This window comes from Zonotrichia albicollis, chromosome 1 (assembly GCF_047830755.1).
Source record: "Zonotrichia albicollis isolate bZonAlb1 chromosome 1, bZonAlb1.hap1, whole genome shotgun sequence".
NCBI lineage: Eukaryota > Metazoa > Chordata > Aves > Passeriformes > Passerellidae > Zonotrichia > Zonotrichia albicollis.
The window spans coordinates 137,030,805-137,054,174 of NC_133819.1; the positions used below are offsets into that span (position 1 = coordinate 137,030,805).

At 39.0% G+C, this 23,370-nt stretch overlaps 2 protein-coding genes across 15 annotated transcripts in view; one reads left to right on the forward strand and one right to left on the reverse strand.

The window, feature by feature from the left end:
• Nucleotides 1-8,142, forward strand: part of LOC106630755 (uncharacterized) — a 38,990-nt gene extending 30,848 nt beyond the window's left edge. For all 13 annotated transcript variants that reach the window (XM_074555567.1, XM_074555576.1, XM_074555600.1 and 10 more), the window contains one exon: nucleotides 372-8,142. The gene's annotated coding sequence lies outside the window, so the exon portion shown is untranslated. The remainder of the gene's footprint in view (nucleotides 1-371) is intronic.
• LOC102064662 (carbonic anhydrase 3) lies at nucleotides 7,430-23,370 on the reverse strand. 2 transcript variants are annotated; one of them, XM_005479535.4, is made up of 7 exons: nucleotides 22,489-23,370; nucleotides 21,401-21,598; nucleotides 14,532-14,650; nucleotides 13,604-13,696; nucleotides 12,691-12,756; nucleotides 11,661-11,816; nucleotides 7,430-8,615 (listed from the first exon to the last, which is right to left on the reverse strand). In XM_005479535.4, the coding sequence occupies exons 1-7, from the start codon at nucleotides 22,532-22,534 to the stop codon at nucleotides 8,496-8,498; spliced, it is 798 nt and encodes a 265-aa protein (XP_005479592.1). In that variant the 5' UTR covers nucleotides 22,535-23,370; the 3' UTR covers nucleotides 7,430-8,495. The 2 variants fall into 2 exon arrangements, with proteins under 2 accessions (XP_005479592.1, XP_074411765.1); XM_074555664.1 differs by lacking the exon at nucleotides 22,489-23,370 and adding an exon at nucleotides 20,165-21,096 and having other exon boundaries at nucleotides 14,532-14,664; nucleotides 21,401-21,538.

A 23,370-nucleotide genomic window follows, 5' to 3' on the forward strand; every position in this document is an offset into this window, starting at 1 on the left:
GAGCTCAAAGAAAATAGGAAATTTAGGATGCAAAGAGCTGGGATGAAACTTCAAGTAGTAGTAGTGTGAGCAAGGCTATAATTTCTTCACAATCCTTACAACTAATTAATCTGTCAGAAGAGGCTTAAGACCATGCTGCTTACTGAGGCTAATAGAAAGCATTATATACTTTTATAAACTCAAGAAGTTATTAAAAAAATTAACCTATTTCATAATTTGCCAGTACCCATAATTTCAATCAGAAGAGGTGTAGCTGGTAATCTTCAGTGCAAGATCTGTCAGGAGACACACAGAATTCATATGTAAACATAAAAGCAACCTTTTCCAGAAAAGCACACCAATTCCTGATTTTTTTTTTTTTTTGAATGCAGGAGGCTGTAATGGATCAGATCTCTCAGTTCAAGCCAAGCTGGTAACAAGAAAGTGAATCCACATTTCTTACTTCCTGTGGAAAACTACTCAATGTAGTGCACTCCTGAAGAAACTAGGAACAGCAAAGCTAAACCCCAATGTTTCTACAGGGGAAAATGTCTACTGTTTGTGTTCTTGTTACTGAAAAACAATTTTCAACAAATGATCACAGGGTGCATATCCTTGAAATTCATTGCACCTTCAGAGCTCACTACTGCAGAGTGGAGCAGAAGAACAGTCCTCAAAACCCTGACATAGATTTTCTGCTTACACTGTCAGTGGGACTTTGCTCAGGAGAAAGGGGTTGGACCCAAATAGTGGGTGCTAATGTCTCAACTTTACTCATGAGGCAAGCAGTTTTAAATGCACACTTTGCCTAGACATATAGAACATAAAATCCATTAACTAAAATCTTGTAATACCTTGAAAAAATACAATTGCAATTCTAGTATATGAGTATGTGAGTATAGAATGGTATATGAGATTATTTGCTATCAGATCAAAGATAAAGTTTCTTCTCATATATTTGTTGTTTACAACTAAAAATCGAACAAATCTTAGCCAAATATAGCTGTAGGAGTGCAAAAATTAAATAAAAATAATTCTGCAAAGCAAATAGAGAAGCCTTCATATCTGGACTGACAGCTGCTCTGGCACCTAATGTTTCAACAGCATGCAAACTATAAACATACCCTACACTCAGAGTTTTGCTGTATTTCTTTACTGACCCAAGAAGCAGCCATATACTAAGCTTTTGTTTTTTCAAGCCAAACTAATAACAAGTGCAGAACAAAACCTTCTCTAAAGCAGTTTTTCTCACTTTTCTTTAAAATGTTTTGCTGGGACACTCTGCATGTGTCAGCCTTGCAGCTGTCTAGACAAAGAGTGCTCAGACATAAGACTTTTGCCAGCCAATGTTCGTATGCTACTAACTAGGTCCTGGAGATTCTTTGTCCTCCAAGAGTTGAAGATGCTGAGTTCCTGAAGAAAGATGTGAAATATTCAGGGGTCTGGAGTGAGAGAAGGAGAAAAAAGGATGCTCAACCCCCTTAGCAGGACAGTTGTGATTTTCACATGGATACGAGCCCCATCTCCGAGTTCCAGAGACACTGCATTCATTATGAACAGTGACTGCTTATCCTAAGTCATTGCTTGGGCCAAGCATTGGCAGGAGTCTACATGCCTTCTCCTAGGACTAGTTTCTGTGTTCCAGGGTAAAGATGGAAAGAAGAACCTGCCAAAGGCCATGAAGTACCTTAGTGGCTTGAGCCGCCGGACTCCAGTCATTGACTGAATGCTTTTGCAAGGCAAGACCAGTACCAGTGTTGGCCTCAGGGCTACGTTACACTGCATAACAACACTGTGGGAAACTCATCCTGGCCTGGCTGGAGTGAGCAAGACACTGGGGAGACACTGAACTATTTGAGGTGAAACCCATCAGCATCTCTTCCTAGGTCTGCCAGAATAAACAAAGGGATAGATGTCAGTTATGTGACTTGTATGTAGGGCAAATATACACTTAATCTTCTAGTAAATCACCTTTTTTCACACAAAGATCATCAGTGATCCCTAGAAGAACAGCTGCTCAGACACATTGGGCCCTGGCCTCAGAAACCTCCCACACCAATGTCATGAGTAAAAAGCTATAAAAGAGTTGGTCTGCCAGATTGGAGGGTCAAATAGCAGCCTGAAAAGGCATGTAATAGGAAAGAGTGTAGCTACTGATATTCATTCCTCTTTCTTAATGGCCTTATGCAGATGCAAATAGCTAGACTTTTTTAAAAGAAAAAAATAGGTGACCCTCACAAAAAATTAATAATTTCAATTACACTTTCATATTGCTCAGGTATGTGCTTCAGCTAAGAATTTGCACTGATTTCATTATTTTTATTATTTAAAAATATATATATTGGAAAGTATCATCTTCTGAAACACTTATCTAGAAAGTTCTGCCCGCTATCAATCTCTTCTAAAGAACATAATTATTTTTATTTCCTTACAAGAGAACTAGGTAGAGGGAAGATGAGAGTGATTTAAAACCTCAGTAAAAAAGAACACAAATTAACTAGTTTCAAATAACAACCACTAAGCAAACCAAGCTTACTCTTCATTATAAGCCATCAATTAAATGCATTAGCTCATGATTTGTGTTCAGCTCATATCTACAGAAATTGCATTATTACTGTATTCATAAATTTTAGAAAAACAGTAAGCCCACAGAAATAGTGTCTTTATCATCTTATAAGAGATAGAAACATATCTGCAATCATGAAATTTCAGGTGGGCAGGCTTGTATTTTTCTACTCTTTATAAAGGCCATTTTGATTTTTAATACCTGACCAATTTGCTTAGCAAAACAAAATGTTCCTTTGTATATCCATATGTGCATACCTCTGGCAGTTGGCTCCTCTATGTTTGAATCTATTGGCCAAATTTGATAAAGTAAAAAATCATCTTAAAGTTTTCTCTCCTGCAGCTTGCATGGAGCAGCCAAGAATATGGGAGGAGACCTATCCTTGCCCCCTCTGGGGAAGGGCTATGACTTTCCTTGGGTTTGCTGCACGGCCATTTCAAAGAGGACAGAGCAATCATTCCCACTGTCAATTCTCACAGGTCACAAAGGCTTTGGAAATTTGTGTGCCATGGATTTTACCCTGACTCACTCCAAAATGAATTACTTACACATGGCATAATAATGTTTGCTTTCATTGAAGAAGTCCAAAATGCCAATCAATACCTAAGCAGTGAGGAAGTTTATAAGGGATGGTTGGTCACCATGGGCAGCACTGACAGAGCATTTATCAGTTTGTCTATTTCTGGTTTTGCCTTTATCATTAAAAGAGCAAAATAAAAACATGACACCTGAAATTGTGTACACAAGTAGACACAGTTTTTCTCCTGTTGTATCTGTGCAAGTATCTCTTCAGCTACTCTTTCTGAAGCTTATAAATTACTTTGGAACTGCAACCTAATTTACTGATTTTAATAAAGACATTTAGGAATACCATTCTGCATGTCATTTTACTGCAGGAGTTACCATTAGCAGAGTGAACCAAAATAGTCAATTTAATAGAAACTAGATATGTCAAGAGTTCACATCTACTTGAAGCACTTTGCTTGTTTCAATAAATCCATCAAGGATTTAAGGCAGGAACCTATCTCATAAGGCACCTTGCAGAAGAAACATGATAGCAAAGGTCAGAACATTTCAAGCAGGAACAGGACCACTGTTGAAAGGTTCATGAACTTTCAATTTAGGAGCTGATTTACCTCCCAGTATTCCTGGTCTAGACACAGTCATTAAAGCAAGAAGCTCCTTCTCAACTGACAGTATTTCTATGCCCTTCTCAGCATTTAAATGGGAAGGAAGAAGTAGTTTAGAGGTATTTTAAAAACTGGCTAAATGAACTCATGATTTTGAATGTCCCTCCTACATGTCATTTGTGTGGGAATGCAGAAGAAAGCAGTGCAACAGTAAATGAAGGAATGCCAAGGATTTCTGCCTTGAACAGATGATGCCTAAGAACGATTCTGTACAGTAATGCCAAGTAGTAATATCCTAAGAAGTGTGGTTTGAATGTGTGGTAAGATTTAGTTCTAGAGAATAATAAAATCTAATTGAAGGATAGGTTGCGACCGCTACAAGAGAAGCTCAAACTGAAAAACTAAAGAATAACCAAGTCAGAAGGGCAGTTCTGAAATTAAATAGAGCAAAGAACTAAATACTATTTAGCAACAGCACTGGTGTTTAGAAAACATTGGGTACAAAGTCTGTTATTCCAACCATCTTGAAATCATCTGAGGATCTCAGTGTCTCATACCCTCACTGCAGCCATGTCCTTTCTTCCAGCACCAGCAAGCATAACCTTTCTACTGTTTGCTAACATAATTCTCTTGTTCTGTCCTTTGGATTGTGTCACCACCTCTATGAATCCTGGCTGTCTTTTTTTTGTCACATTAAACACACATAACTCACTTTGACTTTCAAGGTCCTTCACAGACTTCTTTCTCTTGACCTGTTATCTGAAACTGGGATTCCAAGTGCCATCTCTAGTCTCTGACCAGCAAGTGTGCTCTTAGGCTTCTAAGCAAGCATTTTCAAGCAAGACAAAGTGATAATGGCCCCAATGATATGAGAAAGAAGCACACCTGCTCCACACTGAGGAGGTATTTTATTCTTGGAAAAGGAGGGAAAGGGAGCTGTTTCCTTTGCTACTTTATTCTGGAAGGCAGCTAGGTGTGGCAGGCAGCCAACCATAGACAGGTTTGTTAAAAGCACACTAACTTCTCTAGAAGGATGCTTTTTCCCCTGATTCTGAAATTAGCTGTAGTTTCAGACAAAATACTATTGCACATTAATCAAAATCAGCAGTGCAATGTGTATTTATACAGCACATATGTTTTGTGTATATACTGATAGACACATATGTATACATATACACAGACAGACAGTAAGCTGTAAAAACACTGAGGCATAGATCTGTTCAGTGGCAAACAGGCTTTGAGGCAAAGGAATGAAACATTTTCCAAACCAAGCCAAACCTGATGTGTCCTGATGACCACGACAAGGGATTGGCTGTGTGTCCTTCTGGATGGGTGGCTTTCCCCAGCTGACAGACTGGAGTTCAGCTCCAGTGAGCTGCCACTGCTGCCACACAGCAGGGCAACAGGACAGAGCATCTGTCCCAATAATTGTTTGTGATCCCAGATCTGAAAATTGAGCAAAACAACTCTGAATTCTTCTCATGGTATTAACAGCTCTGCATATAGGTTGCAAAATACTGTTTTATTTATTATTTTTAAAAAGGGTCCTAATATCTGTTCATTTTCCTATAATTGCGATAATGAAATAAAGAATAGGCTTAAATTTGAAAAGAAATCAGATTTAATTAAGTTTCGTCCCGTTCTAAAGATTTGATGAGTAAATTCTACCGAAATATCCATTACCTGAATTTTGACTCTTCTTCAACAGTAAAACCTATGTATATTTTTATATAAAATTTTAAATTATCTATATCTACCTCCTCTTGCCCCCCTCAGAGAGCTCCACAAAGGGAGACTGCAAGTTGATGGTCTCCTGCACTGCTGCAGACAGGTAACCCAGGATAACTTCTGTGATCAACATGTTGGGGCTGGAGAAGAGGCTCCCAATGAGAAACATAAGAAAGTGGACTCCCCACACATTTACCATGGATATCTTTTTGTTTGATGAAGTTTAGAAGGGGAGATCCTATCTAAAGTTAATTGTGAAAGAGCATAATCATATCTTTGGTGCTACTGCAGCTACCAATTAATTCCACAGCACTTTCTTGTTCATGTTCAAGATTGTCAATGACATGGATGCAGGTACAGCCATACCACTAAAATGTTTCAAGTTTTGGGAAGACTTGCAGCACCACAGAGCATGGCCATGTCATTTCTGAGCTCTGCAGTAGATGAAAAGTGACTTGGAGAAGGGGCTGCAAATGAGCTGTGCAGTGTGTCTGCATGTCTCATTTTGTTTCAGAGGGGCTGTTTCTAATTAGCATTGATGTCACCAAGTGTAGTCAGGTATACCTGGTATGAAAGTCAAATACAGTAGTAATTCATTGTGTTCTACCCCACCAAGATGAATACTGGGTGTCTTTTTTCTGACCAGGTAGCTCTGAACACAGTGCTCCCTGCTCCTGTAATGCAGAGCTGGATCACACAGTGGGAATGTGCAGGTAAGAAGTGAGGTATGACGGATGTTACTACAACGTGATCTGAATTCAGTCATACCAGTGATTAATTTTTCTTGTACTTGGGGAAAGCTGCAAAGCAAGGGGTAACCTCTGCAGAATAACAATGAACACAGCCAGAGAGAGCAGGAAATTGCATGACACATGAGCACATTCTAAATGCTGACTCACAGCACCCCATATTTCTCCCTGCTGCCTTCAATACTCTCCCTAAATTCCTCATATATTCAGATTACAGTGTGATTCACAGGGTCCCTGAAGGGCCCCCACCCCCATTCTTTGGCTTTTTATTTTCCTTCTACTCCTATTCTTTCCATTTTTCCCCTGATGCCTGCTGTACCATTGTTTTCTGGATCTATCATCATTGCTTCCAGCAGTCCCTGAACATAGGAACAGGGTCTGTAAAACAACTGCCAAAACCCTTTTTCACACACTTCCTATCTGCAGCTCTCCTGGGCCGAATTTAGTCTACTTTTTACTAATTATAAATACAGATAAAATGAAAACAACTGCATGGAAGAGTCAGATGACACTTTCTTTCGAGAGATTACTTCAGCTTTTAAGTTTCCAAATTAATAAACATGACTCTGGAGGATGAGGCTTACCTCACCTGCATTTATATCTCCTTTGCAAAGCATGATTGGGAAGCCACCATATCATTAAAAAACCCTGAGATTACATGTTCCAGATTTGCAATACCATGAATTGCAAGGAAAAAAAACCACCTGCTCTAGGATATGCAACTCAGTTTAACAAAGAACCTTATAAATCAACTTACCTTGTAACTCACAACAAACTAAGCATTTTGGAAAATCAATTTTTGCTTCAATTTTCCTTTTTGTAGTGAAGGAACATTACCCTTCTCCCATCACCAAGCTCAGCAATGTCTTCCTGCCCCTTAACATGGCAGCCAAGAATCCAGGCACTGCCAGAGCAGCACATGCTTTGTATTTCCCGAGCTCAGGGGTAAATTACCTTTCAGTTTAGTGAGTTTGGATACAGATTGAACTTTTCCACTCTGCAATTAACTTGAGAAGTTGATTCATATGATGTTGCAAGAAAGCTATTGTCAGAATAGACATGATCTCACTAAAAGAATAGATGTGGATGTCTCAAGGATGTGGCTATTTTGGTGTCATGTGAAATCAGTACTCTTGTAGTTCAAACAAATATCTGAAAAAGATACTGCGCATCATCAGTTTCTATAAAGATATAACACAGAGGACATTGACAGGTCTTTAAAATTCTGTTACTTCTACATGTTTCTAAATAGTAAAAAAACTACAGAACAAAAAATCTTAAGTAAATATATTTTTTTATTCAACTTTTTAATGCAGAAATAGCGTTATTCAGTTAGAGGCTTACAACCCTGTTTCATTGTTCTTTGTGCCAAAACAAGAGACAAGAACATGTTGGTCAATTGCATTTTGATTAAGAGTCCAACTGAGGTTTGAGATGTTTATGCACAAACTTCATTGACAGCAGGATTGATTACATTTGTATATGAAACAAGAATTTGTCTCAAAAATAATTAAAAAGACTAAGGACTCTTCTTATTTTAACGCCCTTTTTACACAGAAAAGCTATTTGTATACATGAATAAAATATATACGAAGGATACAAAGAACAACTTCACAAAATTTATGTCACCTTGACTGCTGCAATATTAAAATGGAAATTAGTCTTTTAATAAAGAGAACCAGTTGTGACACAAAAAGAAATAGCTCTTCCCCCTTCCCATAGTTTTAACTACATATAACTCAGTGAATACAATTTTCAGAATAGACCTCTGTTTCACCTGTCCATTGTTTTAAGAAAGTAAAAGTTCAGCTCTTTATTAGTGATTATAACCCAATTTCCTGTCCTTTCATATTTTATGTACCAAAGACCAAAAGAGTTTAGAATTTCCAAGAATGCCTTGTGGATTAACTGGTGCAGCTCAGAGCTGGATATGGGTAATGCTGAAAACACCTACTGAAAAATATGTCTTTAATGGTGAAAACAATTACTTCTCTTAACTGAAACCTCTTTAGCATTCAATCAGACAAGCATCAAGGGTCATGTGCACAATAGGAAATTGTCCTGTAATTATTAGTAGCATCTTCCTTCTTCCTTTGAACTATTAACAAAAGCGAATGTTAAAGCAGTTATGAAGAACCAAACAGACTCTCTACTTCCATTTTAACAGTAGATTTGCCTAAATAAATGTTATCCTCTGAAAGTGAAATTCTCATTCCACAACTCAAGTTTCAGCCTCCAGACCTACAGCTGGAGTTCTGTGTAAATGAAGCAAAGGACACAAACAAAGCCACCTCTTATTTCTAGAGGCTGCCTCTCTCAGAGCCACCCAAGAGGAGGCAGGTCCTAGAGGAACGACGCGCTCACCATCCTGAAATACCGCGGCTGAGTCGGGCGCCAGTTATCAACCAAGGGGTGATTGGGTTCGTTCTCGGCATTCTTGGAGAGGCTGCGGAGCTTTGCCATCTGCAGAAGAGCAAAAATTGAAATGTCCCAATGGAAATCCTTTGGGATCAAACCCACAGTCCAACAATTAAACTAAGGAGGCTGGTCCAGCTGGGGAAAAAAGTCTCCTTCAAAGTTGTGAAGATGTCCTTCACCCCACCACCAAAAGAACTCTGAATAATCCAAACAGAAAAATGGGTCCTATGTGAACAGCATTGTGAAAAACAGTGTAATTTAGGTACTGTCTGCAGAACTGTGTACAGACACAGGAACTGTGGGAAGCACTCAGAAAATGTGAATACAGCAGCACGTGCTGTAATAAACCTCTCCTACTCTAACCCTGCCTCAGTGCCTGATTGTTAAGAATACTTTAGAATTAAAAGGTTTTAAAGCTGAATTATAAACTATTTGTTCATGTTCATGGTAGGTCTGCAGCAGAGGATATATTTTGTTGCAGTGACACAAGAAGTTCATTATTAGTAACAGGAATCGGAATTTAAATCTGGATAAAGACTTGGTCAAGGTTTCAAATGGTTTGTAAACAAGGTCTGCAGCTTGAATCTCCTTGACCATACCAAAGTATGTTTCCTTTTTCGAGGGATGCCATATGAAGAGTTCTGCCCATACTCATCAGAACTATTTAATAATCTTTCTGTACTGCTTTCTAATTTTCAAAGGATGCAACATGTATACAGATACCCTATATTCATTTGCTGTCACTACCACGCACTGCACTAGACCCAAAGGACATCAGCTGTGATTCAGACACTTGAACCTGACCCTGTTTGAATGACTTGCTGTGAAACGCACTCACACATTTCCCATGTGTAACTTGAAAATGCAGCTCCATGCAGGGATGCATCTCCTTTGTCTGCCAGGAGCTTCAATATGCTGATGTACCTACTTTTCAGTACAGACTTCAAGGCCAATACAAGCAGAACTTCTGTCTAGGTTGTAAAGCCTACATTCACTGTGATTAAACTTGTTCCAGTTTCTGGACTGAGCTAGCTTGGGCATCTCAACATTACTGTTCACTGAACAGCTCCGAAAAGCCAGCCATCTCAGTCTGCCTGAACAACGATGGGATCACATTTATAACCAGCATAATATGCATTCAATGGATTAATATTCTGACATTAAATTTCAGATTTCAGATGAAGAATAATTTGTACAGGAAGAGATGAAAATTGTTCATCAGTTTTCTTAAAACTGATAAATTACTATTGGAGAAGGGTGCTGGAGTTTATTATTTGTGGTAGATGTGCTCTACTCAGTAAAAAACCAACATGTATTCAGGTTACGATTACATAAAGATGAAAAAATTAGTCTGCAATTAGACAGAGTTATTCCACAGTTAAATTCCTGTTCTTTCATTAAAAGTAATCTGAGCAGCTAGGCCACCCACACTGTATCTCCCTGGGATTTCTGGTGAATTGATTTTCCTGCAGAGCACTGATTTGCAGCGACTGCACTTCCCCTTGTGGCTAATACATGGTTACCATCTGGCTGCAAAAGCATCCAAGAAATCCACTGCAAATGCACACACACTTAAAATAATCACTATTAATGAGGCTGCCATGGTACTACACTGTCTAGGATTAGAAATAATTGGCAACACAATCCTCTTATGAAAATGTTATTTAGAGTGCAGGCACTCTGGAGTGAGGGAAGTATTTCTATTGTATTTCCAGACAATAACTCACACACGCTGCCAATTCTGCCTGAAAAGCAGCTACCTCAGGGTAAGAGCCAATGTCTCGTGTTTATTTAGCAATTTCATCTTTAACTAAAATGCTCCATTTTTTCTACAGGAGGGACAGTTAAAGAACAGTCTGTATGCTTCCCAAAACTCACTACTTTTAGAACAGATGAGAAAAAGACCATGACCCAAACAAAACTGTAGTCAAAAAGTATTTTCATGAAGCTGGATCAATAATGTGATTAGTTATTTCTTTAAAAATGCATTTTAAATCAGAGATGCTCAATAATGACTACACATTTCCTAATACAATCTGTAGCTGATCTTCTGTAATACAAACATCTAAGAAGATTCATTTTGTAGAAACCAATAAGACCATATTTGTATTTTTAATGGAAGTACACAGTTTTAAATAGCCCCTGTATTTTAATTTTTGGATGGACAAGGCAACAAAAGGCAGAACAATTCAATAAGCTCAGAAAATTAAGCCTTAAGTTATATGAACACATTACCATATTTCATCTATTGCTAGCTAAGTTTCTCATCATACCTGAGTAATATTACTTAAAAGATAAAGAGCCACTTAAATACAAAGTACTAGAAAATAAAAATACTTCCTTTTTGTCATAACATCCACATCAACGAATGCACTAAACACATTATCATCTTGAAAACTTAAAATGAGAAGTTTTGTGTCTAAATATAATACCTACATAATACGTCAGTCCCTTGATTAATGTTCGTGTGCTTTGTATCCTGGAGCCTTGAAATCTGTGGTATTGCATCATTAGTCTGCTGACTAGAGGAATAACCTCAGGTGAGAAAACTGACTTGTGTGGTAAGAGTAGAATCACAGGCTGAAATGAGCTGAAAGAGGGCATTCAAATTCCTGTAAGTGGATTGGGGGGAAATTAGGATAGGAATTAACAAGAAATACTTCTTTACAGTAAGTGACAAAAGAAGTTTTTGATATTAACAATAAATTGCAGTTAGCTGATGTTGCTGTGGTTTGTGACAATTTAGCTGGTATGCCTTCCAGAAACAGGTATCAAGCATGTAATTCCACACTTCCAACTTGCACTCCCATCTGCAATACAGGGCAGATGGAATCACCAATCCCATTACATTTGTATTCTGATAAATGATATTTCTGAAAAAAAACCCTGACTATCTACACTGTGGTATGTTTTACTGATTTAAAAAGCTCTCTGATGTTTGTGGGCTTGAACTACCATGGTGCTGGATGTGGGGTGGTTCTTCACTCTCCTTTTAATCCTGCAATTTCTCACAAATCCAATGACTGTTCTCCTTGTGAAAAAAATAAATTCAGGTTATTGCATGAAAATAAAATGAAAGGTGAAGTTTACCTGGTCTGAACTGACTATGATGGGCTCTCTAAGAATAATCCAGGTAACACACTCTTCACAAGGTGGAGTAGTGACAGATCCATGGTATGTCCAGTAGTCGTGAGATTTAGGGAAAAGAATTGAAGGATCAAAGTTTGGAAAAGGAGCATTTTTCCCCTTTAAAATAAAAACAAAAACACAACAAAACAAAACAGAAAACTTCAGCAAATCTAGCCAAGATTCGCTTGCAGCTCTGTTATTTTAAGAAACGGGGAGTGACTCAGATACTGCAAATGTATGAACTGAGGAAAGTAAGCACAGATCTACACAAGATATAATGGTGCAGTGAGACAGGGGAACTGAATGACCCTCACAGATGGGCCCAGAGAAGCATGATCAAACAGAAAACTCCTTGATGCTGCTTCTTGTACCTCAGCTAACTCATGTGAAGCAGCATCCTGTACCAATGTGTTTCACTCATTTCTGTGCAGAAATACTCCTCGTTCTGGCCTCCTTTCTCATGGAAATTCTTTCTATCTATTGAATATTGCATTAGGTCACCATATAATAAAGTGAGACAGGTACTACTTTTATTGTATTTGTGCTAATAAAAAACAAGACAGCCTATGAAATGTGAGATTTATCACATAATGTTATCTAAGACACAAATGTCTAGTCAGTGGCATTTCCAGAGATCCATTAGGCAGCCTATATATTAAGACCAAATGGACCAATTTCTAAATATGCCCTTTATTTGGCACTGCCCACTGAGGCAATAAGGTTACATGCCTACTTCTTAGGTGAGCAAAGACTGGGTAAATGGCTCATTTTCGCCAAACTCATATGCCCTGCTAAAGTCAAAGAAGGCTCTTATGTAAATGGAAAAAAGGACTTTTCATGTTAAGGAAAAGCTACCCATGGTTTTATTCCCAAATATATTCTAGAAATGTTGCAGAGCAGAATCTGAAAATTAGGAAGTCAGACATTGCTTTTTTTTTTTGTCCTGAGACTTTGAGCAATCTTCCTATAATGAAAAGAGCAACATCATTACCTTTGTTTTGATAGCATTTATTTCTTCAAGAATTCTCTTCATCTCTGGTTTGGGAGTTTCCCCTACCTGTAAAAAACAACATGTGAGCTAAGCAAGGAGTTCTACTTGACCAGGTTTCTTCTTTCTACTATTTTTCTGTATGAGCATCTATCAACTACAAACCTATGAGCATCTATATAAACATCTATCAAATATAAAATTATAATGTATTAACCCAACCTATCACCCCTACCAGCTTGGTAAGCTATGTCTTCTGTCTGTTACCTCTGCCTGTGTCAACCAATAGGTATGATACAAATGGGGAAATTGTTTCACTACAGAAATTTTAGCATAACAGGTAATTTCACAAAACACATTTCATGGTCAGATATATTGTTTGCAATTGCTGATCTCAAAAAAGACATCCAGCGTTCCATCTGTAGTTCTGTGTAGAGTGAATATGAATTAAACAAGAGAGAGCAACAGCTAATATTTCAGGCTAACGCTGCATGTCCCTGAAAGGACTGGAAAGAAAACCGATGAGTAATATGTATTGCCTGTGAGATATTTTGTTTGAGATAAAGTTCATGAAAAACCTAGAAGAGATACATGTCCTTGAAATCTGTCCCCAGTTAGCAGAAAAGACAGCTGACTGCTGTTGGTGAGAGGGCTACTTCTGACACACGTCCCCATTCCATGAGCCACATAGTGACACAATAGCTGCAGGGACAAGTGTGTGTAGTTTTGAATACCACTTGAGATAATATGACTCATGCTCTGTAACTTGAAAGGGATACATTACTGAAAGTCAACCCCTTCAATGTGGTAGGATCCCTAGAAAATATACCTGCCAGAGAGTTTTGGCTTTTTTTAACCCTCTAAGAATAGAAACTTCATAGTACCAATGCAAAGAAGGGTTGCATGCTCTACTTACTTGCAAAAATATGGCCAAAACAGCAATCCCATCAGTTCTTCTCTTAGCATCAAGGTAATTACTGTATTTGGGATTCCAGTGTAACAAATGTAGCTTGAAACAGAGGAAAACATGTAAAAAGCCCCATTATTCAACAGCAAGCCATCAGAAAGCTGAATTTACAGTTCTTCACATAACTGTGTAAGTTTGAGGGAAAAAGGAATGATAATGAGGTCTTCCAAAAAAAGAGATGAAAAAGGGACAGCAAAGTCATCTAATAGTTATATATCTAATCATCTAATTGCATAATTATACAGTTTGCTTTAAAATAAACTATAAATATCTGAATAAGAAATTAAAAAAAAAAAAAACTGTAATCCCATCTTAAAGCTGAAGAAAAGTTGCTGAAGTAATCAGGTAGACCATGCAGTTCAGACATCATCTACTGATATGTGACTCATTTCCATTTGGCATTCGAATTACAGCAATTCTATCAAAGAATCCATATGAATGTCGTTCATGTATATTACTAGTCTACATTTCTCATGTTCTTTACAATCCTAAGGTGCTTAAGAATCAAGGTAATTCATTCTTCCCACCCCTTTCTATCAGTGCAATTTTATACTTCTAATATAATTCTGTGTTTTCAGAATACTGTTTTAGGAAGTTTGGACTGCATTTGAGTAATTCAGTCTTGCTGCGCTGTTTCACACCACACTGGTTTGAGAATATGGAAACCTTCATTTCACACAGAATTTTTTTCTCCTGCTGTGAGAATGACTTCAACCTGATTTATAAGAATCAATGAGAGTAAGAATAAAAAGGCACAGATAAATAAACAGAAAGAACTCCCAGAAAAACAGAGAAATGACAAATTTTATCCCAACAGAACAATAGTGTCAAATTTTATTTTACACCCTGTTTTAAAGCAAGAAGTGGTGAGTCTTACCTCTCCTGCATACCTCACTCCATTCACGACATGCTCCGAGCCGTGGTCGTCAGATGAGCCCCAGTGGAAGTGCAGCTGCCGCAGCCTGTAGACTCCTGGAAGTGGCCCACCTCTCAGCACTGCAATTGATAATCTGCAACAGCATCAGACTCAAGGGTCTCCCAATGCTTTTAAATGAAATTCATGTATGTACAACATTTACTCATGTAGTTACATATTTGCTGTACAGATGCCCTGTGTTCTGAAAATCTGCACTGATTTTAGCCACGTGTCAGGCAACTGCCTTCAGCCATGCACACCTACAGGCAGAGGAGAACTTTTGTGTCTAGGCTTCCATCACAGTCACTAGAGATCACTGATTTAATTCAGCTACATGAATGTGTCTCTGGAATAGTCCAGAGACATCTGGACAGGACTGAGAGATCTAGTCCAGGATCTGTGGAAGAACTGTACATTCTAAAGCAATATCTGGAGGCAAGGGGAAATAGATTAGGTTATCAAACATGTCACAAGATGCCTGTGTTTGGGTAACTGAAGCAACCCCTAATTGAACAGTCAAGCCTCTAGAGTAATTCTGCTTACCTTAAAGCAGACACTCAACAGACTGAATTGCTCTCTGGATTGCTTGAACTCAACTCTGCTGCCTCAAATGGTAGTTTAGATATAATCCACCAACTTTTAAAATCCCACAATAAAACACCTAAGTTTAGATGTCTTAATCTCCCCCTGAATTGAATCTAGGATTGGCTGATGTGAAAGTACACAAATATAACCAGGATTAAGATCAACTACTGAAGTGCTAGATGATAAAAAAATTACCAGAAAACACTACAAAATTGTGTATCTTACTGCAGGCTATGACTTATTTATTTAAAGAGTTATGAAATCACTGATGCTGCTTCTGCTCTAATAGCTGCTCCCTCCAGTTATGGAAGAGGAGAAAGAATGCAGAAAATAAACCACAGAAAAGCAAACACTGAGAATGCAAGCTATTTTCCTAAAGAAAAGTCCAACCAGTGATGAATGTTTCCTAAATATTGTTACCATTTATAAATAATACTGTAAATGAAGGTGGTCTATTTGAAAGAATCAGTTAAATAGAAAAACATATTTACATTCACCAAATACTAGAAGATACTTAATTCTTATTCACTTTTTTGAGGATCGAATCTATAGCATTCCTATAAAACTTTCAGCAGTTCCCAAGAACTGGTCTTTATATGCCAGAGAAAAATATCCTTCAATCTGAAAATAATTCAATCCATTATCATCTCAAGAAATACAGCATTAAGAGTTGAGCAAGCTGTTTTTCTCAACAAAATCCTTTTACTTCTTCCCACAGACATTCATAACTGCAGTGAACACAGTCAGAGTAAGAGCAGTAGCTGACAAGGCCATCAATTCTCCATTAAAATAGATCTGTAAGGCCAAGTAATCCTCTTTAAGGTAAAAGTATGTAATTATTTCCATTGATGGGCCATCAGCAGACATTTTTGTTTGGGCATTAGGTGAAGCTCTGCATCATCTCATGCCAACACATTCCTGTTTCACTCATCTATAAATAGGCAGTAACTTTTACTTAGCACACTTTAAGCAGAAAGAATGATGCAAACAACATCTCCTGAAGGACAAAAAGGTATTTCCTTTCTTCTAATTACCAGTGTGTAGTATTAAACATATAAATACATGAAATGACACTGTGTGTAAATGAAATCTTCCTGCATTTTAAAAAGGGAAAAATAAACAAAAATAAACAAGAATTATGTTCTCCAATAATTAAAACACTAAAAATTTCAAACTATGTCTGCATAGCTCAAAATTAGTAAGGTTTTTTTAAGCATGTGCTTTGGAACTTAAATTCTAAACATATCTTTATCCTCTTGGGCTTCAGTACGATGTAAATAAAAATGCACAACCACATGACAGAAAAAGAATATAAAATAAAGTTTATAAAAGAAGAGATGGTATCTTGACATTGTTTTTCAGCAATGTTAGTATATATTATTTACATGTAAGAGGGAATTTTTCTGACAATTGTTATACAGGAAATGTTCACCTTAAATATCTGAGAGTCATGGCAGAATTACCAAAATGTAATTTGCCCAGGTGCAGGAATACACAAAACAGCTCAGGAAGACAGGGGAGAGAAATATTCACTTCTTTTTGGTGCCTTATTAATGCAAACTCTCATCCCATTGCTCAGTGACTGACTCAAAATGGGTTTGCACATCACCCTCAGTGACCCATCAGTGCCTGTTATCAGACATAAAAATGTCAGTCTGTCTTGCTCAAATTCTGTGCTCCCCACATAGCCACAGTGAAGAATGATCTATCACGGAACAATCCTACATGGACACACACATGGACATCTGCTCTGGAAAAAAGCTCACCTTTTATTTGATCTGTCATCAGCTGAGCAGCATGAGACAAAATGGGCTAAGAAAAGAACAGGCTTTTTTTTCACTTCCAATGTAATCACTAGGGCAAGTGTTGCACAGAAGGATGGAACTCCGGCAAGAAAACCCTGTCTCTCACTCTGTGACACAGCAAAGGAAGGTGTCATGCAGTTGAGTGGAGATGGCTGCTCCAGTCACTTTATCTCAGCTAGCTGGGTGCCCTTGACAACAGAAAAGTGACAAGAAGCTTTTCAAATATGTGCATCCACTTGCTGAGCAGCTTTTGTAGAGATCTGGTTGTTAATCTGTGCTAGTTTCAATTGTCATCTGCCCTCACTAAAAGTAAAACTGGGAAAGTTATGCCTATACAAAAGTCTTCCCTGTTTGCTGTAAAGGCAGGTGAAAAAACCCACAGAGAACAAAGCAGACTCATGAGACACATTGTGTTTATAAACATGACAAGAAATGACTGTTCTAGGAAGATTTATGATCACACATCCTGCCAAATCCATAAAATGCACTGGTAAACCCCAATGGAATTAAATTAGCAATGTACTACTGTATGACAACTGAAAAGATACATTACCTTTGTTATGCTGCTTCATAATAGAATCTAACAGTGCAGTACAGAACCCACAGCTGTTTCACATCAGTGTCACATTCTAAAAGTCATAAGAAAGCCTCTGCTCAGAAGAGGATCTCTGCACTAAAATCATCCAGCTAACTGCAGGGATAAAATGTGTTTCCTAAAAGCTTTTGGAACTCGAATTTCAGTTCTCACTGAAATACTCTTTAAGCAAGCACTGAATAGATATGGAGCACCTTTGTATGCATCTTTGTACTCTTTTAGGGAAGACTGGGAAAGAGAAGTGTCAGACAGAAGTCTGTCAGCTTGCCACCCTCACCTACACTGTAACACATCTTTGCCAGTTTTGTGCCCCTGGATCACAGCCTGTTCATCAGTAAGCTCCCAAATCATACTCATTTGTGATCTGTGTGGCTGCCCCACCTCCAGGGGCAGAAAACTGTCAGTCCTCTGTGTACCTGTAGCCTCAGCAGGCCCTTGACTAGAATTAAAAGTCAAGCACTTTTAATTCTAACAATGGAAATTCAAAGTTAACAGAAGGTCAAGCCCTAAATTCCCTGTACCCAAGTACAGGAGTTCTCAATACCTTCATGCAGACATGACAAATGACAGATGTGTTATTAAACTGAAGGAAGAATTTAACTTTGCTGCCTTTTGCCTTATGCAGTGCAGCCATTGAGTGGTACCACAACTACAAAAGTACTGGGATTTAGTGGTGCTTTTTTTGTAACAGCTACTGATTTTCTACAGTGTAAATTCAGTAGACAAAATGTTAAGCAACATTTTGCAGGAATCAACCAAAACTAGAATGTCTATGGACAGATTTCCCCTGGTTTAATTAAAGTTACTAGGGTTTGTCTTCACTCTATAATACCAGTGAAAAAAATGAATGTTTTATTTACCAGAAGTTGATAATGAAAAATTTCATTTGCAAGAATAAATGAGATTTCCCACAAAGGGGTATTTGAGGAAATGCTGGCCACAAGCCCTGGCCATGCTAAAAGAGCCGATTAGCAACAAGCTCTGACTTCTCTAATTTTTTTTTTTTTTTTGCAACATCTACTTTCAAATCCACTTTTTTCTTTGATAGGAAAGATTCTGAAAACAGCATCAAGGTAAGCCTGTAAGAATGTGTGCCTGCAGTGAGGTACTCCAAACCCTTAAATGTCACCCATCTGAAAGCCAGTAAAAGAAGAAGCAGGAATCTGTTTGGTTGATGAACGTCCATAGGAACTGCCCACAAAAACAACAAAGAGGGAAGATGAAGGCAGGTATCCATGTGACCTTAGTGTATCTCTGTCCAGCTGCTCTGTCAGGGTTCCATTACCAGACTTTTGTATCTTTACTGTTTCTCAAATAATCAAACACTGGTGTAACCATCTAACCAAGGTATTACAACAATAGCCAAATAGTCATTAACTTTAAGGAAGTTATATATCTCAAAGAGCATCATGACAATAGTCCCACCAGCTAGAAGCTCTCAGGACACTTCTCTGATATTAATATTTTATGAATTTTAGAAATAAATGGATTCTGATAGTGGAAATAAGATTTCAGCCCTAATTCAAATAAAAAATGGGTCACTGCTGGATCTAAAAGAGTATCTGAATTGTCAATCAGGCAAAAAACCATAGCAAACATAGCAGTGGTAGGCTGCCAAAGTACCCAAAGTTCTGGTGTGTTCTACTGAGCCCAGCTACCTAGAAGGTTTGATTTCAGCTCCCAGTTCTTTCCTCAATTTTCAGACTCCAGCCCCCAACTGCAATCCTTTTACAGTGCATAAGATCCATCTACATGGGTACAATAAGACAGAAAACTGAATCCACAGAAATCCATTGACTTGTATGGATAGGCAGCAGAGGAATGATACTGCTCCTACAGCAATTTCATCTGCCAGCAAAGCTTTAAATTTTGTAGCAGATTCTCGAAGTTAGTCAGACTTTATAAACAGCTGGAAATAAATTCTCCAATTCCTTCCACTAAGCTAACCCTAAGCATAAAAGTAATAAGGCCTATTTTCAACATAATACCTGAATTACATTGGATGATATTGATACTTCAATTGATTGAATTAAAGAAACTGTCCTCATTTGTGAATTCTTCAAGTGTTCTTGGCAGAATACACAATGAATGTAAAACTTGGAGACATCCAAAGTAATTGATTTCATCACTCACCTTGGCAATTTATTCAGCAATCTATTTTATCCAAACTAATGAAAATGTAGACAGAAGTACAGATATGGGTATGACCACTATAACTGAAAAAAGTCAGGAAAATAAATGCTTAGTTTTCTGGTTAACACAGAAATAATTCAGATAGAGAGTGATAGACATATACACAGACAGAGAGAGAATGAGCATCTTTGTCCAAAGGAATAAAAGCTTCATTCCTATATGATTGCTATTGCATATGTATGTTTTGTGCAGCTGGTGGTTCTTTTACATAAAAAATAAGCCATTGTACATATCCTAAAAAACTGAAAATGTGTTCAAGTCAGTAGGAGTATGCACAGTGGAATTCGTCCTGCAATTAGCATTATATTAGAGAAAGAACACCACCCACAGACTCTGCAGGCAATGGTATAACAAAGGAGACATAACAACAAACACTGAATGTTTCTTGACTTCAAAGAGTTGAGATATACACCTACTTTTTTTGCAGTGAGTTGCTTTTTATTTCTGAGATCAAAACACAACAGTTACTAAGCAGTTCATCTGAAAAAAAATTCAGAACATTCTGAAAACTTTCTGTTCTTTGTGGTGAGCGTTGCATCCATGCTGTAGATTGCTGTGCCTGGATACTCCCTCCCATTCAAAATCTGAGTTATTTTTACAATGCTTACACTTTTATTTTTATGCAGAAGAGGCAACCATTGGTATATCTGATGCTGTTCTAACAAATACAACAGATGGTAAAAAATGGTAATAGTCATGGAGATCTCACATGCCACAGCTACATTTCTTTACTTGTGTATCATTTTATCTGACATTAATAATATTTTTCTTCAAATAACATTGAAAATTTCCACTTTGCTAGAAAAGTTACAAAACTCTTGATTGCACAGCAATATTTGAGTTTTGATAGTATATTAACTAGTCCAGCATACATACATTTTGATCCTCAGTTTCATGAAATCCAACTAATTAGTTAAAAATCTATTAAATTAAATCCACGTCTGTATATACTTAACAAGAAACAATCTATGAGTAAGTTTTCTCATAGTAATTAGAGCTGTCAGTCCTAGTCATATAGAAAGTGTAAGTTTCAATGCAGATAAGAAACAAGTCTGTACACTGTATGCTGTCATAGATGCAAGTGGATAAAAGCTGACACAATTAAATTTATCAGCCCTATAATCTTCACTAAGACAAAACCCCATTAATGCTAAAAAGAGCTTCAACTGATTAAATACCATGACGTTGTGGCAACATCTGGCTTGTTACTTCATTTATCACAAATTACATGGATAGAGTTTTTAAATATTGTAACTTAAGATGTTCTGCATGGCATGATGAACTTAAGATGTTCAAATAGGCAAAATGGAACTCAGTTCTCACAGAAAAAGTCTGGGCCTCCTTCATCCTGAAAAGCAACACAACTGCAATGACTTTTTGCAGCCCCAGAAATTTATCTTACACCTTAAATCACCCTGTACCAAGTTTCTTTGCACCTCTCTCCATTCCCTGGGATTTTACTGATGAACTTTAAAAGGAGACTCAGACTTTGCCAGCAGCAGCAGCACAGGGTACCCAGTCATAGAAACCTGTACATCACACACAGGCAGTACACAGCACCCTTCCAAGAGCCTGAAGAGTCAGAGCAGGCTCTGCCATGCAAATTGAGAAAGTCACCTTTATGTAATGACAGAGATGGAAACAAAACCGACCTGATCTATCGAATGAATCATCAAACACAACTCTGCAGGTTTTCCCATTGTTGAGGATGGTCTTAGCTGCACCAGGATCATAACTAGCAAACCATGGCAGTAGAGAACTGTCATAATGCACGTCTTTGTTATTGATTTCAATCGGTGACTGATGGCGTCCTTTCGCAAAAGGGTAATTTTTGTGCCACTGATCTGGTCCTACAAAAAAGTACAGAAAAGTATCAGGAAAATCTTTTCCAGAGAGATATGAATTATACTTGTTACAATTAACACAAGCTTGGCTTTGCTTAAGTATAGAACATAATTTAAGTGCATTAACAAGTAATTGCCTAGTTGTTATTCATGCCCTGTCAAGAGTTTCATTGTATAAAAAGCAACTAGATTGATTTCTAGCTGGAATACTGGATACTTAAAGTCCTTCAACTGAACCTAAACTCTTACAGCAACCTCAAGACTGACAACTAGGAGAATGATAATATGCCAAGGAAGAAAACCAGAGGTATATACTCCAAATCCAGCAGTGGCTAGAAATGTGATGGGATATACCCAAATGATTGAAATATGGGACCATGTAGCCATATGGAACGAGAAAAGGCCACTGAACCCTGGACATGCCAAGAATTTGAAACGTGGATTTAATTATCATCATAGTTTTACCAAGAAGTTCATGTGGAAAAAGCCGGAGCAATGCTGAACTGTTCTTCCTGCAGCAGAAGAGAGAGCGGTAACAAGAGGCCATCAATACCCCAACCTCTCCAGGCAGGCGGGACCTGCAGCCCAACACTGCTCTTCCTGCATTAGGGCTGGCCTAAACTGGACATCTTGTATGTCCAATTTTAATTTACACTAACAGTAGGAAAACTGACTTTATTTAACTCAAAGACCCCCTGCCATTGACCTCTCCTTCCGCCAGCTTCGCCTCTTCCGTGCCTGCGAGCGACAACCGAGCGGCCTCGGCCCCGCCGCCTGCAGAGCCCCGGGCCCGCCTGGAGCCCGTGTCCCCGCCATGCTCCCTCGGGAAGCGGGGTTCCCGTTTCGCCCCGGTTTCGGTGCCGGGAGGAGCCGGCCGGGGGCGGCCCCCTGCTCACCGTTATCGCTGTCGTAGCCCCAGGGGTAGTAGTTGGGGTTGATCATGGTGCGGTGGCGGCGCCGCGCCCCAGCCTCTGCCGGCGGCTCTGGCAGGACGGTGGCCTCGCCTCACGGCGGCTTTTTATAGACTCCCGCCAAATCCATGCCCGTCCCCGCCGCCCGACCGACCCGAGAGGGCCCCGGGAGCCGGGGGCGGGGAGCGCGGCGCTGCCTCGGACCGCCCGCCCCGCTGCCGCTGTCCCCCGGGAATGCGGGGGAAGGAACCGGCCGGGACAGCGCCGGGAATGCCCAGCGGGGGGAAAGGGCTGCCAACGCCTGCCGCGGAGATGGGAATATAGAAAAGCACGAATGTCCAGCACTAGGCACGGGCAACGTAGGAACAGTTTTCAAATTCAAGTGATATAGGTGCGCGTCCATGCGCCAGCCAGGGAGCTTTAGCCGGGCTGGCTGCTGAAATGAAGCGTGCAGGTCCAGGCAGGCTGGCGGGACTTTTCATGGCTGCTTGCAGAAAGCCTCTTTTGGCGTAAGGCCTGCGCTGTTCGGAGGGGCTGGGTGTCTCCCCAGGAGGCCGCGCTGGAGCCGTGTTTCCCTCCTGGTGTGTGGCACAGCCCTGATCCAGGGGCCAGCAGGGGGTGAGGGGATGAGTCCAACACTTCTGTGCAAATGGCTATCACAGGTTCACACCCTTCCCTAGGAAATTCCCGTGTATTCGCCTGGGTTCCAGCGCTGCTCCCTGCTGTGCGGTCTCCCGTTGCCTTCATAAACAGCTTCCCTGCAAAAATTCAGTGGTATTAATTGCTCCAGTCTTTAAAAAGGTGCTGCTTCCTCTACTGCAATGTTTCTTGGTAAATGGAAATCATTAAGCTAGCTGAAGATCCAGT